The sequence below is a fragment of the Ruditapes philippinarum genome, unplaced genomic scaffold, assembly GCF_026571515.1.
Source record: "Ruditapes philippinarum isolate M1 unplaced genomic scaffold, ASM2657151v2 ctg996_1_1_1_1, whole genome shotgun sequence".
NCBI lineage: Eukaryota > Metazoa > Mollusca > Bivalvia > Venerida > Veneridae > Ruditapes > Ruditapes philippinarum.
Window position 1 is genome coordinate 295839 of NW_026856085.1, and position 19181 is coordinate 315019.

At 30.1% G+C, this 19181-nt stretch overlaps 1 protein-coding gene across 2 annotated transcripts in view; it reads right to left on the reverse strand.

The window, feature by feature from the left end:
- Positions 1 to 18318, reverse strand: part of LOC132745354 (homeobox protein six1-like) — a 50961-nt gene extending 32643 nt beyond the window's left edge. The window contains exon 1 of one of the 2 annotated variants that reach the window (XM_060734257.1): positions 18084 to 18318. In XM_060734257.1, coding sequence (XP_060590240.1) covers positions 18084 to 18105 — 22 coding nt within the window. In that variant the 5' untranslated portion in view covers positions 18106 to 18318. Of the gene's footprint in view, positions 1 to 17848; positions 18024 to 18083 lie in introns of those variants that run through there. The other variant, XM_060734256.1, reaches the window with a different exon arrangement.
- Positions 18319 to 19181: the final 863 nt, after the last annotated feature.

The window sequence follows — 19181 nt, forward strand, 5'->3', positions numbered from 1 at the left end:
TTTAGAATTAGAACAAATATATACACTAACAGTGATTTTATTCTTATATATCTATATTATATATACTATATTAGTAATGTAAACTTGAGATAGAAATATTAAAAGAATGTGAGCAGATATACCTACGATGTACATGTATATTATTCATTCTGTAAAAGTTGGAAGATCCTTTCATTTGGCACTGTATATCTGGGCAGACAGATAAAGAAATCTGCCCAGATTTTCGGACAAACTGATTTTAATAAAACTATATATATTACTATTTCAGTGAAGTCATACTTTACATAAGCTACCAAGGCATTTAAAACATACAAATTTAAAATACATTGTAGAATATTTCATCTGAGTGGTGGTAGCATGGTGTCATAGTTATAATTATGTTTCTTTACAACTTTATACTTTTCTCAAATTATATTTGCGTTTTCTTATTTCTAATCTTTGTTCCTGTATATAATATTATAATGCTAAATGACCCCATTTACGACCCCCTATCACTGGTAATATCGTTTACTTTTCTGCTTAGAGTAAAAGGCTTTAACAATGATTTCAACATTGATGTAAACATGCAGAAAGAATGTTAGAGGCTTCATATATACATGTATTGATCGCTTGCATTTGATGTAAGCATTTGCTATAAGCACATTTTTTTATAGAATCTTTGTTGTATATAGCTTGAAGGTAAAATGTTCATTAATTAAATGAGGAATGATGTCCTACTGTAGCGTGAGTGTTTATACAAGCAGCCAGTTTGACGCCATGAGAATACATCAGCAGACGACATATAGAATATGCAGCTGCACACAACAATGTATTTTGTAATAATATATCTGCGTAAATTGTATGTCCGTAACACACATTGTATTCCCCTTGTGTCCTTAACTTCACTTCTTTTATGCTTATTACATGTATAAAATTATACAAAGACAGAACAAATCATATTTCAATATTAAAACCATGAAAGTGTCAACGCTTTTCAAGTGCACAATAACTTTTTTTAAATATAAGTAACGTGCAATATAATTAAATGTATGTGACAACAAATACAATTAATCAAGCAAAAATATCTTTAATTTTCCGAAAAGATACTCAAGTCATTTTGGAGAAATGGGTGATGCAAATCATAATTTAGAACCATATTTCGAATATTTCAATTGGCCGTATTAGAATAATAATAAAATTAATTTCAACGAATCATCCTTTAATATCATGACTTTTTTTTTTAAATAGAAAGCTTTTGAAAAAAAAGGGGCAATAGCATATAATGTGGGCGCATGGGCATGTTTTCCGCACGGGGAGTTCTATCAAATCATTTTTTAAAAAAAAACGTTTTTTTAAAGGTTATCTAGAAAAAAGGGTAACAAAATCGAATTATTGGTAATAGATAAATATTACTTATAGTGATAGACGCAGTAAAAAACACCAAATAAAACATGCTTTTTCATTAAAAAATACTTTACTTTATATGGAAAATGAATAAAATTTTAAATGATTTTAAAAACTGGCACTTTTTTGTATGAGATAAATACTAATTAGATAAAAAAGGAAGAATCACACACGCCGAAACAATTCCAATAAATAGATACCATAACTATAATAAGTTAAATATATTTTGACAGGCATTTTATCAAAACTTAAGTGACAGATTTAATATGTAATAAAATTATAAAATTAAAAAAAAACTCATTATAATGATCCGGTAAGAAAGGTAAAGTTTTGAGTATTTAGTGCCTACAACAGTAAAACATGATTTATTGTCCTAATATAGTATGATATATAGATGAATCAATGAAGATGTGCATCATAAATCTAACGATAAATCCAAATGTGTGCACACACTTAAGTAGCATTTAAGTATTATTTAATCGTTATTTAAAGTATAATTTAAAACTAAACTTAAATGCAACAATACGAAAGATTATATGATGGCTTCAAAGTTATTTTCTCACACAAAAAATTTCAGAAGTCAATTCGAAAATACAAAAGAGTGAAAATTATAGGGGTAATGTTTTTGTGGCGATTTACGAACCGTATCCAGTCGGCTATTCAATAGCAGTGCCGAAACCATTCGACAAGTAGTCAGGGCGCTAACTTGTAGGATATATTTATCTTAGTTTTAAATAAAGTTAGAAAAGAAAGAAACAATAGAAAAGATCTTGATACGATAGTGTCATTTCGGCAAGTCGTTTTATTAATGTCTAGAGTTTCATGAAAAGAAATCTAATTCAGTATTTGTTTTCAAGTAATTGCACATTGACAATAAAAGTTTGAAACGTCTTCGTTTGAAAATAAAATAGATAGACGATAATGCTTGCACTGTCGCATCTGCAGTAAAACAAGTGACATCTCAGTTTTATTTATAGCCCTTCTCACGTCTCCATAACCAGTAGAATACAGCAGATGTGTGCGTAATCACTCGTGATGGCGTTTAGATTCACACAACCGAGCCTTCTCTCTCCTCATACATCCGTGTATAGATCCAACTCAACATGTGACGTAACCATTTAACATATAATGTCCTCAAAGCATATAACATACAGTGTCCTCTCACTATTTGACATATAGTGTCTTCTGACCATTTCACATATAGTGTCTTCTGACACATTTGACATATAGTATTCTCTCACTATCTAAAAATATAGTTATCGCTATCCACCATTTGGCCATACCTCAAACATTTGACATATTCAAATCATCTCAGCCATTAAACATCTAGTATCTTCTTCACATATATCTCCTATCACCATTTAACATCATGATATACTATCACCGTTGAATATATAGTACAATACTATCCTCTCACCAATTTGACAAAATATTGTCCCTCTTACGATCATAGTATTCTCACACCATTTAATATTACAGTATCTTCTCACATTTAACATACCGCAAAGTATCCTCTCAACCATTCTAACATATAGTGATTGTCTCACCATCAAAAATATTTAGCATCCTTTTACCATTTTATAATATAGTGTCCTCGAACAAAAACATTAGCAATAAAAAACCACCAATTGCGCTCCGTCCCCTTAAAAAAGTGTCACTTACTATGAAATTTTTTACCAACAATACTTGTACAGACTTTAACTTACAACTGTCCAATATAAAAATGAGAGGACTTCTTATTTGTGTTTAGTCTAACAGCTTATAGCAATTTATATGTCTTTAAATTGCAAAAATTCATCTTAATGATGATGATGATGATGATGAATATCTTGACGGAGATGATGATGATGAATATCTTGACGGAGATGATGGTGATGAATATCTTGACGGAGATGATGATGATGATGATGATGACTATCTTGACGGAGATGATGATGATGAATATCTTGACGGATGATGATGATGATGATGATGAATATCTTGTCGGAGATGATGATGATAAATATTTTGACGGAGATGATGATGATGATGATGATGAATATCTTGACGGAGATGATGATGATGATGTCTATGAAAATGATAATGACAATTGTGATGATGATGGTGTCTACGACGACGACGATGATGATGATGATAATGATGATGATAATGATGATGATGATGATGATGATGATGATAATGATGATGATGATAATGATGATGATGATGATGATACAATGGGTGCTCTACTGTATGTCACTACAAGGATATGCTACGACTCCTTGCAACAGATGTAGAGTATGAAGTTTCATTATAACGATCTATTGCATGTTTTATTTCGTAACTCTATACCATTTTGTTCAATAGGAGAACAATTATCTTCTTGATTTTCTCTAAAATGATTAATAATGCCCCGAATAATGATATTAAAAGGACAAATGGGATGTAGTTATGTATTATGCAAAGTTTCATGCTTGCTACAGTTAATATGAGAGCTTTCTATTTTACTGCGTGTTTAAAATCTTGTACAAGCGGCTAATATGAGTATTTTCAATTTTGCTGCATGTTGTACTCATTTATTACCGGTGTTACGGCTAATTTAATTCCACAGAAAATCGATGCTAGCTTATGCTAATATGTGACATGTTCAATAAAAAAGCAAAAAAGTGTACACAATAAAGTCTTCAATCTGGGCGAATGAAATTTGAGCAAAGGCAAATTATAGAAAATCTTCCCTGTTGAAGAATATTATGTTTGACTTTGAAGATTATAAAGTACTGTTCCATTTTGGTGCTATGTATTATGTTTCATTTGGTAGAATACAGTTTATTTTGTAGAGATTATGTGACAAAATAAAAATATATGTTGTCCTAGATTTTACCATTAAATTCAAAATCATATTCATATAAGGAACTCTTTTAGTAAAAACAAGCACATGTAATATATTGTACAATAGTTAAAATTAATGAATACCTTTTATATAAAATACTAAGTGATGAAATATGAATTTTAAGAGCGCTGTTAGAGAAATGGTACCGTCAATGATGTATAATGTATTCAAGAAATGACATTTATTACCAATGGCTATGCTTGGTTTTAAAATGAAACTGACTGATACGAGAATTACTGAAGAGAGTTACTTCAGATAGTCAACAAAATCGTTCAATAAAATGAACGAAATCCTGTGTAATTAAATTAATTAGTTCAGTGAATGTACAAAGTATCAGGCCCGCATTTGCGACTTGAAGGGTAATCAAAAATTAATTTAAAGAATAAGATTTCTGTCTCAGAACGCGATGATGTGATAGCTACCACTAGTTACTTGTTAAAAATATCTGTTTTACAGACAATTATAGGCCGGTTTAATTAATAAATGTAATCTTGTCTCAAGGCTATGATTTACATGAAGGGGTCAAATTCCACTAAAAGTGGACGAAAATTCAGAAGTACAAGTAAAAAAAAACTTTTTTATATTTTTCCAAGGGGTTCTGAAAAATTAAAATTTTTCTTCAGAAATTCGATCCCTTTTTTCGGTTAAGGGGTATAAAAAAACCTAACATTGAAAATTTTGGTAGGTTTTTAAATTTTTTATCCCCAAGCGGAGTTTTTGCTCGAAAAAATAAAAAGGTTCTGTATGTTGTTCCCCTAGCATTTTCCTTAAAATTAAAAAAAAAATATTCAATATTTTTGTAAAAAAATGTCTGTAAATAGGGAAAATTTTACATGGGTGTTTCATCTTATTCATACATCCGCTTCCCCTTTTAAATAACACGGCTGCTTTTAAATACATTTCTAAAAAACATTGCGAAAAAGTTCTTTCTCCCATTCATCAAAAAGTTCTTTTCGAACACACAAAATTAAAATTTTTCATATTTTGGCGGGATTTTTCCCGAGTCGGGCCCTTTGACTCCCGCAAATAATGATGAGGTCACATTCCGGTCCGGGGTAATATGGGGGGTTAAAACTGTAACCCTCAGACTTTTTTTCATTGCCATTAAATACAAATGGGTTCGGCAAAATTTACCTCCCAAAAGTTTCTAGATGTCAAAAAGGGGAAAGCTCATATAAAAATTTTAAAATAAAGTAGAAAATTGAAAAATAAAAGCAGGCCGGGTTTTCGGGGAAAGGATTCGGCGGGATGTTTTCTATAGCAAGAAAGTTTAAGCGTTTTTTTAGAATTTTTCGCTCTGTAGATTTTTTTCCTGCTAAATTCTGGGCTGCATGCAGGGAATTTAGAAAGTTTAAATTAAAAAACTCCCATTGAAGCCATCAAAAAAATATTTGCTACCTTTTTGTTAAATTTTTGATAAACAAACCATTCTGGGCCCCCCGATGCAAGATGTCTTTAGAAACGGTCATTAAAGTTTATAGGGCAAAAAAGTAAATTAAACATAGAAGATGTTAATTATACACCAAACCTGAAGCCCTTCAACAACCCCAGAATACAGACAACTTGGGTGGCCAGAGATATGATCAGGAAAATATGACTTATGATGGGGATGAATTAACGTACGATCTATAAATTTAATGAGAGATAAAAAATAAAAGGAATTCTGGGATTATACAAATTGTATCCGAAAAGTTTTATAACTCTGTAAAAAAAAAAATGGAGACGAATAAGGGTTTGGTATTTGTAAGTCGCGCAAATAACCTTAATAGCCTGTTATTAATCATTTGAAAATGATTATTACTAAGGGATAAATTTTATTTTTTGTTCTTTGTAGAACCTCTATGAGGTTTGGTGCGGTCTAATAATGATGGGTTGCGGATTAGTGCCGCCTGTCCTTACTGTTAATGTTTTTTGGAACAGGATTTCCCCGAAGGATCAAATAAAAAACTAGAACTTTTACAGCCACGTTAAAAGGGACTGGTGTACCTGTGTTGCAGAGTGGTTTGTTTATACAGATACCTGATGCCTCTCTTATACGATTATTGGCCCTTTAATGATTATTCTGATAAACATAACCTGTTAGAATCAATTATACTGGAATATAGTGCCTCTGCGCAATGTCTGAGAATGTTTTTGCAACAAAGTAACCGAAATGATGAGATATTTGGCGCATCAAAGGAACGACAAATTATACCAATGAGGTCTAAGAAACTCCAATTTTCTCTGTAAATATTAGATTGTGAAGCATCCTGAACTACTGCTGATATGTTGGAACCTATTAGCTTTAGCTTACAAACAAGATTTGCTTACGTTTGAAAGAATTGTTTATATGACTAAATGTTGAACTAAAGAAGAGAAATAATGCAAAATTGTAATTAATTTTACTCGTTTAGTAGGAAAATTTATTACTTTACAACTTATCAGAAATATAAAAAGAAAAACATTTAAAAAATAATGTTCTTATAATACAAAGAAATTAGAAATATTCATATTATTTATGTGATAATCAATTATCAAATTTTGATTAAATTTACAAAATGTCGAATTTATCATTTATCTTTCATGAAAACAATAATTTGAAGTATCAAAGAATTGATCAATCTTTTAGAACAACCAGTTTAACAAGATAAGGCTCTATTCCACGATTATCAGTTTGAGAATTCACTAAATAAATTCATCTCTGAAGTCCCGATCAGCTGATCAAAGTTCAGTTGGCGCTTGTTTATTACTTTTCAACACAGCAACCAATCATCAAAAAGTTTACAAATCAATACTTCACCTATTAAGCACGGTAAAAGGCTCATAAAACTTTCACATTTTTCTTTTATTTGTCTCCAGTGTTTCGTTATAAGTGATATTTCTTGCATTTACAACAAGCACGAGAAAACCGTGAAAATATCAGTTTAAAGCATTCTCCAAAGGTTACATTTAAGATAATGCATATGGTCAAGAAAAAAAGCACATCGCTTATCTGCGAATTTGGAGTGAAATATTCAATACAAATTGAGTTATTTCATGCATTATACATTCTATGAAACATTAAATACAATGCAGCTTTCCTTTTTATGATAATTCGCACACTTGCTTGCTCAAATATTGTAATATTTAGCAATGGATCAAACTGAATTTGAAAAAAGAACATGAAAAAAGAGTTGTAAAAAGATTTGTTACAAAAATGGCTTGGATAGGAGAGTAGAAATTAATGATATCACGAAAGATTTCCTAATATATCACATATTTGGGACACAGACGTAGCTGAGTGTTTTTATGGTTAAGAAATACATTGCAATTCTTTGTTCTATTTCGTAAATAGCTAAATAGACAAACCATTTGATTATTCATTGTCTATTAATATGAATACTTTTTATTTCAAATGTCAACAAAATATTTATTTATATTTGAGTGTGAATTATTATAAACATAGAATTGAAAGTAGTATTTATGTACTAAAAAGGACTGTTATTGCTATGATTGAGATGATTGCAGCATGTACGAGCAGGAGAAAAATATCGTATTCGTTAATGAAGACATCATGCTGTTTAAAATTGTGGCACTTGGCGTGTGGTGACAGTGCTTTTGTCCATAAGGATTCAAGAAATTACTTTTAATATAAATTACCGTTGTATTTTGTTAAAGGGAGGAGTCTAATGATATTATAGATAAATCATAATATGAGCCGCGTCACAACAAAACTAACATAGTGCGTTTGCGACCAGCATGGATCCATACCAGTTTGCGCATTCGCGCAGTCTGATCAGGATCCATGCTGTTCGCTATCAGTTTCTGTACTTGTAATAGGGTTGGTAAGCGGACAGCATGGATCCTGATCAGACTGCGCAGGCTGGTCTGGATCCATGCTGGTCGCAAACGCACTATGTTGGTTTTGTCGTGACGCGGCCCATATATGTTACACTGCAGATGTGAGAATTGGCATCATACATAGGTTGTTGTTGTAAGCAAAACAGTTCTTTTCAACACCCTCTCTTTAAAGTCTATTTTGATTCTTTGACTAAAAATATTTTCCATAATGGTATTAAATTTATTGTTTAATGTTGCAAAATAACATTATTGATATCAAAATAGTTTTTGTCCAACTAAACAGAAACATATTTTTCAGCACTGGTATGATATGGTGTTTTCTAAAGGTCAAACTCATTATTTCTTTATTTGTCATAATCGACTTCTTCCCTTTGATTTTAACAACCGTTCGTTGATATTAAGGGATTTTGAGACCAAATAAGTAAAAAATAAAAACATTGAATATATCCTCTTGTAAAAAAAATCGCACGCATGTTCATTCAAGTCTAGTTCTTTTATATAAATTAATTAATCCATAGAATAATGTTTGTCATATAAATGCGTACATAAAAGATGAAATAAAAAACAAGAAGATCTTCCATATAAGTAAACATTTACTTTAAATAGCAAAAAGAAAACTATACATCAAATTTAACAATCTATTGAACACTTTAAACCATACACATATAAAAAAAAGATATTCAATATTTTCTGTGTCAGGCACACAACCAATGTAAATCTGTTTCGTGATATTCAAAAGTGACTGTACTTATTTATTATTTATTTTTATTGCCTTTTAACTTCACACACTCAATAAGATTTGCTTTCGCTCCGAAGATTTTATTTCAAGTGAGAAAATTTGATACAACTAGACCAATTGTGAATAACCTGGCATGAATCACTGTCATTCGATATAAGAGTATTTCATCAACGTCATATTTATAAAAAAACAACAACAGAACAACCACAAATTACGCGTTATTTATAATCAAACAATTAAGATTTGATAACTGTTTTCGTTCTTATTTTATAGATAATTTGTATTTCAATATTATAAAACTTATTTCGTAGAAAATGCAAATAGAAAAAGGCCTATAAACCGATTTGTGAAATTGTTAAAAATGTCTACATAATGTGTGTATTTTTAAACAGCCATATGACAACGATGAGCTTCTTAATTTGAACTTGGACAACCTATTGCTCTAGGGGGATCTCCTATTTTTCCAGATTTGTTCACTGGATACAACTGTTGGAAGTTATTTCAAGATTCAAAAGTCAAACAACGAGAACACGGAGATAACTGTCATAGATATTAACATATAATATACTTTTAATCGTTTGATTTATACTAGTAAGAAATATAAGTATTTGAAAAGTTATTCTAGCATTCATATAACAAAGTCCAAAGCAACATTTATTTTCTTTATAAATCGTAGATTACGCTTATTTTAGTGTCATACGAAACATTTGTAGGTAACTTATCAAACTGATTAAAAGGAATTACACCAATCTCTAAACAGATTTGTAACTGCCTAAACGGTTTTCGTATTTTACAATATGCATTTGTATATATAAACATATTTTGAAAAATGTCTTTACTTAGTTTCAAGAGATTTTTCTTCTCGATTCTTATAATTCTGAAATGATCTTGATCACACTTGAAGTAGAAGATGTCTTATACAGACTTAAAGACATGAATATTACCATTGTCTAATAAAAACAATTAAACAGTCATACTTTATATCAGTATGTCATAAAAAATGACAAAGAAAAGGCTAAAATTGTATATACAATGTATTAGACAAAAATGATCGTTATATAAAATCTAATGTTAAAATCTATTTTCCGTTCAGTTTTGTTTAAATATCAAAATTTCCCTTCAGGACAATTTATATTTTTACGCATTATAATATGCATAATTTACATAAACAAACATTGTTTTCAGCTAGTACCGTTTGTTCAGTGCCACAAGTGCAGAGTTATATGCAAAACAACTGAATAATTCAGACTGTTGGTGTAAATAATATGCAGTTTCAAATTCAGATTTGAGTTTAGGATTTCAATATCATTTGTGCTTGTCATCTGGATTAAAGACATTGTTTTGTGTCCGCAATAGTATTATTTACAAAGGCCGTAACGTCAGAACTTAATATATCAACAGAGTCAGGCCATATAATATCTCACGCAATATAAACATTTATAAAATCATCCGTATACACAATAAAACCACATACAAGTATAATGTTACAAATAGTTGCTTCATATTACAGAAAACACGAAACACTATTGTCTTTTTTGATGCTTAAACTATGTTGTGCATTGTCATATGACATCCTGCTATTATAAATGGGAGATTGTTACGCGTTTTGTTGCTAGGGTTATGATATATGAAATTAAATTTCACATAAACCTTACTTGATGGCTTGTAAATATCGATGTATATATCTATTTTTGCCTTTAAAGTTTGACAACGAATATACAGGACCCGTTCCTATTCTCACAAAATGTTTATTAACAATATCTAAAGGGCTTAGTTAGTCAAAATAATATAAATGCCATGCATTTATATAATTATATTATATTTACAGACACCAATTGGTTTGTTCACGTTATCATGTTTACTTATATATGACGACATTATTAAAACCAAAATAATATTAATTTTAACTAAAAATAATGTCTCAAATAGAAAAATAAAAATGTTTCAGGATCGGTTTGATGTAGCTTGTTTATTTACGATTGTGATAAATGCAAGCTTCCGTCCACCACCCAGCACCGGCTTAAGCAGAACATGAACCTGGTGATAAATTAAACAAATGGAAAATCTGCATGAATGAAAAAAATATTTTAGCTTATCTGCACATCATGCAAACAGCAATAATTATAAATAATAGATTTCATTTTGACCAAACATGTTTAACCGAATATAAGAATAAAACATTTTTGTAATTGGCTGAAACGCATTATAATAAGTTGATCAAAGTTTTAGAATAAGAACAGAGTACGATAAATGATGTCTCATTCTTGGAATATCAATCAATACTTTTTTCAGGATAAGCTGTCTTTTTCATGTCGTATCTTGTAAAGGTGTGTGTACGTGCATGTTTAATTTACCGATTATGTTCAAATGAGCCTTAAATAGAATACATAATAAATTACCATGTCAATCCTGAATCGTTGATTTTGCAATGAACATGTTTGTTATCAAATATATGTATTGCATTAGCAACATTTTCATTTCCAATTATTTTTATTTTTAAGATGTGATATTTTCTTAATATGCAAAAAAAATACATACTTCGCTGTGTTATTATTTCTTTGTTCGACCGCGAATATACTAGTATATCATAAGGAAGAAAACTAATGTTATGTACCAGAACAAAAAACTTTTACATATTGCATTCCAGTTCAAATGTTTTATATTTTACGTCAATATCTGTTGCTATTTGGTATATTGTTTTACGGACAAAGTTATGATGGTTTCAAGTGGGAAGAGATCATTTGTTTGTTCTTAAAATCTTATCAACCAACTTTACCAGAGCCAGAAGGTGACTGAAAGATTTGAACTTGACAAATATGACACTCCCAAGTGAAATTTTAAATTACGATTTTGTATTGAATAAACTTGTCTTTTAAGATATATATCAAAATCTGGAAACAAAGTGATCCCTCGGAAGCATTAATCGCAACAAAATTACAAGAGAATTGCAGACTCGGTCTTCAATTTTCTTCGAACTATAAATTAATCTATGTATAAGGATTTTGTTCGACAATACTCGGCTAGCTAGGAAAATAAGCGAGGCATAAAACATCTATAGATAATACCTGACGAGATATATAGAAAACTTCAACAGTATCTAGTTTCAAATATTTCAATAATTAAATATTGTAATAAACCAAAATTAGAAGTACATAAAGACATTTTGTGAAACGCCGGTTCACCCAAAACAAACAGAATAGCTAAATAAACGTTTTTATTATGTTTACTCTTTTCGATCCAATTAACTTAAAACATATTAATACACCTGATTTTGCCAGATTAAAGAAATCATATTTCAACTGAAAACTTTTGTGACTATATACAACAAACAGAATTGATCATAGCTTTAAACAAGGTCGGTGGAATATTAATTTATAAATTGAACTACGCAACAAAAGTGCAAACCCAAACTCGACTTGCATGACCATATTGTATGTTTTACATCGCATTTTTGAGTTGCTGAGTATTCAAATAAATATGAATTCTCTTACATAAAACAATCAAATAAATCCACAAGTCAAACAATTTTACAAAGCCTATTTTGTTCATATGATTGTAGAAATAATGAATGTTTTATATAGATCGGGATGAGAGAACAGTTGAACGGTATAAAGTTGTGAAGAGGTTCTTGTCAATATTTGATCATTATGTTTGAAGAATAAAACTACCGGCAGGGAAATATAAATGCCATTATGTGCTCAAAATATGCAATAAACAGTCACTTAAGGACAATAATCTGAAGTGACTTATAATAAAAGACCACCAACGAAATTTAAATTCGAAAAATAAAGAACTGCCTAAATGAATTCTTTACGTTTTCCATCACGCTTCATTTAGGTTGATTTATTTTTTGTTATTTTTGGGGACTATTTTGCTAATAACGTACAATGAAGGTCGTTTGCTTGTGATGAACTTTTTAGCCTGCAAATATTACATACGAAGGTTGAGGTGTTGTAATCAATTATTTTATTTGAAAAATCTCAAAACAGCACGCGAAAGATAATATCTACAGATTATTTGATATGTTTGAAAAATAAAAAATAACAAGTTCAAGTTTTTCTCGTGACCGCAGTTTTTTTTGTATCTTTAACAAATGACTCATGCTTCAGAAATGTCAGTTTAATAACCAAACAAGGAAAACATTTTAGTTTAATTACATGATCATTAGGTAATATTGTCAGTAAGGTGCTAGTCTCAAATATAAAACAAACAGAAATGAAACATATCTTTTACTTCTTGCAGGGTCTTTCAAATAGTATCTATTTGAAAGACCCTGCTTTTTGTTACAATTTAAGATGTTTTTCTGAATTAATTTCGAAGAAAATAATGATAATAATAATAATGATAATGAACATGATAATGGAATTGATAATAATAATAATAACAAAAATAATAATAATAATAATGATGATGAAAATAATGATAATTTTTATTAATACTATAATTATTATAATAATCAGCATCATTAATAACATCATTATTGTAATTGTCATTATCATAATAAAGATAAAATTATACATGTAATATCATTAAAGCCTTATAATATCAATGAATGATACTAATATATTTTCATTAAGCCAGAAAAGTAGAAATTCAAAACGAAAAACTCACTCTTTCAAAATTTTGCTGTTTTTGTATGTTTTACAGATATAGTGTTACGTCATAAATCATTATAATTAATCAATCACTAACAAATCATCGGCAGATTGTACTGTTGATTTACATTCTGATTATTTACTACGATAGTGCTTTGTTTCATAAAATGATATATATTCTTAAAGTCATATCTTGATGCCCTACCAATTAACAATGTCAAAAGATACCATGTTTGATATTGGTTTTATATTAGTATCAATCAATATAGAATACAATGTTATCATGTCAGTACAATTTTTCATTTTTCTTCACGAGATACTAGATTCAGAGAATTTAGTGAACGGATCATTAAAATTATTGTTAGAGGTCTGAAGTGTACGGAGGATGATATATTTGAAACTTGATGCCAAGTTCCCTGACATTTCATTATTTCTTTTAAACAATCAAGTGTCACTTAGCTGAACAAATATTTTGTTATTTTTGGTAGATTTGGTATAACATTGATGGGTTGCTATAGAATTTTGTTGACCTAATCTCACAAAATTACGGTTTGCTATTCGGACCCGTGCGAAGTTTTAATAGATTTGGGTATTTAATATCGCAAATTATAGGCTAGAATAAATGGATGGTAACATTTCACCTCAGATATCCTGAGACTCGAAACCCTAGCCGTGAATTTAAATTCTTATGCAAATTTTTCCTTGATCGCCTTTCAGAGATTTCCAATTGTTTAAAATTCATTTGTTTGCTAAAATGCCGCCTTTTATTGATTAGTTTTTATTTTGATGTATTTCATAGTTTCCATACACGTCTTTATTATCTTAAAAGTAAAATATGGGAACCTTAATATGATTAACCAATTCAACTTCTTTTACGATATTGTCTAAAGTATCATTTATTTAATATTTAAAAAATGATATAAATGGCACCTTAAGATGTAGACATTTATTCATATACATAGATATGAATGCAAGTTTGTCAATATAACTATATTAAGTTTTCTTAGAATACGTTAAGAATTTCTTTGAGCATTTCTCTATGAATTTATTTCTCTTAAATACTCCGCTTCTTCCAATAAATGTTTAGTTTGTTTTAGTAATTGCATACTTTGCTTGCTTGATACTATAAAGACACTGCCAGACGTCGGTTCGTGTGAAGATTAACGTCACAAGAAAGAACATATCTGCGAAAAAATTATACTGACACTCCGTATTGTAATTACAAGATAAACAGATCTAACTTCATTACGGGCACAGCTAAACGCGTGTTTCACTAGGCCTTGTTATATTGGAGACGACGGGCAAGGCAGCGTCATTTGTCTGCATTCTGTGACAGGGCAGGCCGTGAAACAGTATAATAACATGACAAATACCCTCCTTTCCCCTCGTATTTGGATAACAACAATGCTTGCAGTTATTAACAAAATCATCAAATATTACGAACGTAGAACGACTTCTACGAACTAATTCATTCCGTTGTGGATGAAGTCAGTGTCGTTATTATATATCATGTCGCATATGACTATTTCACGTTTATCACAATTTAAAAAGTAACTATTGATTGCCAATAAGTAATATTACATATTTTGTGTAAATAACGTTTTCGTTCCTAAAATGAAAAAAAGTCGAAAATGCAAACAAGCAATGCATTTTAGAAATTAATATAAAACGAAAATGAACTTTGAATATTTGAACGGACGTTATATTAAAAGAGAATGGCGAGAAATGTAAACAGATTTTGTGTCAGCTTAAATAGAGTTGCCTATGTTCAAACGATTTTTGTTAGCAATATGTCACATGCAATTATAAATTTGAAATATAATAAACATCATACTTCATATATGATTTTTTTAACATGAAATACCGACATTATCAATCGGTAAAGATGGAATATTTTCTTTATGAGTTGAAAAGAAACAACTGCATAATTTAAAAAATTATTCTCGTCTCGATGACTTCAAAATTCAAAGGCATTTCGTGAGTTATGTTATAATTTTATGGCGTCTAGAAATAATTATTCGGATAATTGCTTCCAATATATGGTAAAGTCATCTATGTACCAAAACAATAATGCCGGGAGCACATAATTTCCAAGACCAGTGCGGTAGACACAACAAAACGTATGGTATCTCATACAAATTGTCCAAACAACAATACTTGGCATTTGTCAGGAATATGTAAGAACCATTTGCCTTTAGGTATTTGAAAATACATAATTAACCAGTCTAAGTCAGTCACTGTAGACTATACATATTATGTAACATTGAATACTGCATGTTTGTTATCTTAATTATTTAGTGAAAAGGTTTTAAATAAATTATTCTAAGTCCTTTCTTTCGCATCTCATTTATGTTTACGATTATTTGACTTAAAAGAGCCACGGACATGATTGATTAAAACCATTCGTTGTGATTTTGACAAACAATACTCGCCGAATAATAAGCAAATTGTTCATTTATTTTTTTCTGTGACAGAATAACAATTCGATTTTATAATTAAGTTCAATTCCTGTTCGTGGTAATTGTTGTTCTCATCAAGGTTGTATTAGGTTACTGATTTATAGGCCTGAGATAATGGTTCGCCATTAGTAAGTCCGTCATAAGGACGATGAACAGAAGACAAGAAATATCTCAAGGAAAGACATGTAACAATTCATATTGATAATGAATAGAAATATCCTTTTATTTTACTCTTAAGAAAAAAGAAACAAAAGATTAGAACAAAAAAGCTATAAACTAATAAAATCAGTTTCTTATTTAGACAATATACTTTATTGAATTATAAACTACGTTTTTATGTGTGTATAACAGAAAAATGTTTGAAAATCTAACCATATTAGAACTAATTTTGTTGACAGTTCAGTCTAGACATAACCTTTACAATTGCTATAAAAACCTAAATAAATTATCTTTTTATAATTGTCTTAAAATTTAAAACCACGAGACTGTGTAAATAATACATGTATAATTGTAATAATTATCTGTATACTATCTCTTGCAAATTAAACTGTTCAAATTTATGTGGAAACCGCATACACCGAAAACTGTATATGACCTGTATACTTAGATACATGATATGTTTATAAAATATATTATTCACATATTCCTAGACAATTTAAACAATAAATCTGAAATAGACTATGTATACACATTTGAACAATTTACTGGAATTGTAAATGACACCGAAAATAATTGTCTGGGTAACAGTTTTGATATTTTATGGAATTTATCAAATTATAAATGGAACTGATTAAAACTTACAAATGGTTTATACATATTATGAATATTCCGTATCAATTTCATTATAAAAATAGCAATATAATCTGATATTTAGTCTGTTGAAATATATATGCAAAATTAATGAAATGAATCTATATAGAAATTGAAAAAAAATCTTTATAATTTTATGATATTTTTTTCAAACCTAAATATAATATTACTAATAAGACCTTGTTCATTTTAAATATATCAGTTTATTTGTAAACAGTCACTTTACCTAAGACACAGTCATTCTTTTAAAGTCATTACAACTGGAAACAAAACATATGCTTTCAAGTTCCCTGATGCAACAGAATCACACAGATAACACATTTATGAAAATAGACCATATTTTAATTTAGTTTTAATTATAGTGTCATATTTATGCATTTTTTTTCAGTGATTCAAAATTTTACACAGGGAAATAAAAATAAATCAAGTTAGTAGTGACTGCGTGTCACCACAACAAATTGGCGCAAAATATCTGCTATTTTAAAATGATCTTCACATTACATACACAATAGGTCTCTGATGCGATTAAAAAGGAATACATCGTTAAATTCTACATAAATTTTCTCCATCGGCATGTCGGTGACATATTTAATAATTTGTTTATAATATTTTATCGAGATCACATCGGAATTAACGAGCCTGTAAATGACACGGCCGCAATTCGTAAAGATGTATGTTTAGAAAACGCTGATACTAAGATCAGAGATGAGGGGAGGATAAATTTTTAATATATTAAATAAAATGATAGCTTTATTTCGACGGATCTCTATTTTTTGACTGCGGTAGGGCTTCGGTTTTTTTCTGTTAGTGATTATAAAATGTCAAAAATGTATTTGTTTGGTTGACATTGCTTAAAAACATATTTTACGCTTTCTTAGTTTCTTGTAGTCTAACATTGGCCTGATTTGGTATGTCTGGAAAAAATAGAATAAAGTAATATCCAGCATGCATCGGTGCTCAGAATTTATGTTTCCGTTTACATTATATCTAAACTTATATTTTAATGTTAATTTGTTGATATAATTCATGTATTTTTCCATAAAATGTAAATATGACAGTTACTCAGACCCGCCCTGCATCGCATACTTCCGATCATGATACAAATAAACATTATCATCATCTTATGTCAGGCCCTGTTTCTTACATATAGTTTTATTATCAGAAATACTCAAACCTGAGCCATGGAGAGTTAGAAGTCCTGAATAATCCGTCATCATCTTTAAGGATAGTTAAATATCAGCGACATATACAATCCTATATAAAACGTAAATACATTTCACTTTTTTAACTTTGACCATATTGCAAAATGAACATAAACATAATTTATAATGGTAACATTAAACAGTTCTATATGACACTACTTATTACATAAACATTTGAATAAGTTTTGATATAAGCATCTCACTTACCGGAATAGTGGTATGGATCCATCACGGTCGGTGTTAATTTCCAGTAACTTGTCAACTAAGTGCCTCGGCGCGGCGAGCCCTAAAACCCTAGACAATGTCACTCGATCTTAATCCGGGTAAGATCTATTTTCTTCTATGTGAAGTCTGAACCGATCTAAGGGGAGAAAATACAAATAATACCAGTGTTTTAAGTTTTCTCAATAATAGATAGTTCAATGTTTCACGGATAAGTTTTCATAACATTAGCTTTCGCTCCACCCACATTGGTAAATCGCTTTGTTTTCTCTACAGCTGATAGTCTCGTTTACCACATCTAGGCGAACCGATAACTACTTCAGAAGCCGAGAGCGCGTCTCATTGGCTGGTTACATTTACAACATGCCTTTACAATATTTAGCGTCAGTTATTGATGGGTCTAACTCGCTAGTTCACTGACTTTCTTATTTCTCCAAGCTCGATATCAGTTTATACTATTTAGACATTAGAAACCCGGTTTGGTAATGGTAATTAAGAAATGGACAAGGTTTGTAAATTGACATTTCGGTTTCTGCATGGAGAAGGGTCGACTCAATTTTCATATCATTGACGAGTTCAGAGTAGCAGATCCTTCCGTTAGCCAAGTTTCAATGAAAACTGTGGTTTTCATTTCTTCTGCTTTATGAACGTCAAATGATGCCCGGTCTCGGATAGCACTGTTCGTCACGGAAAGGCTGAAACTAACGATTTGGGTCCAAGTGGTCGATACAGAAATGGCTTTTGTTGTTATCCATTTATAGCAATTATGTATAAGACATAACATGATTTAGTTAAGTTGATTAGCAGATCAGACTGGCAAGCCGCACTCTGTTCTGCACTAGACTTTGAAACCTTACACTAGAGGTTTACTGATGGGTGCAGGATAATTTTGTTCACAAGGAGCGAATGTTGTTGGTTTCGTGTGCCAGAAATTAGAAAATCATTATTCAAGGTGTTTAATGTTATACTTGCAGCCGATGCCAATATTCTGGTATATGCATTGTTTGAATCTGGTTTCTAGGGAAACAAGTGTGAATATTGTCACGTTCAGGCTTTTGATACAAGCCGAAATATTTTGCAAAC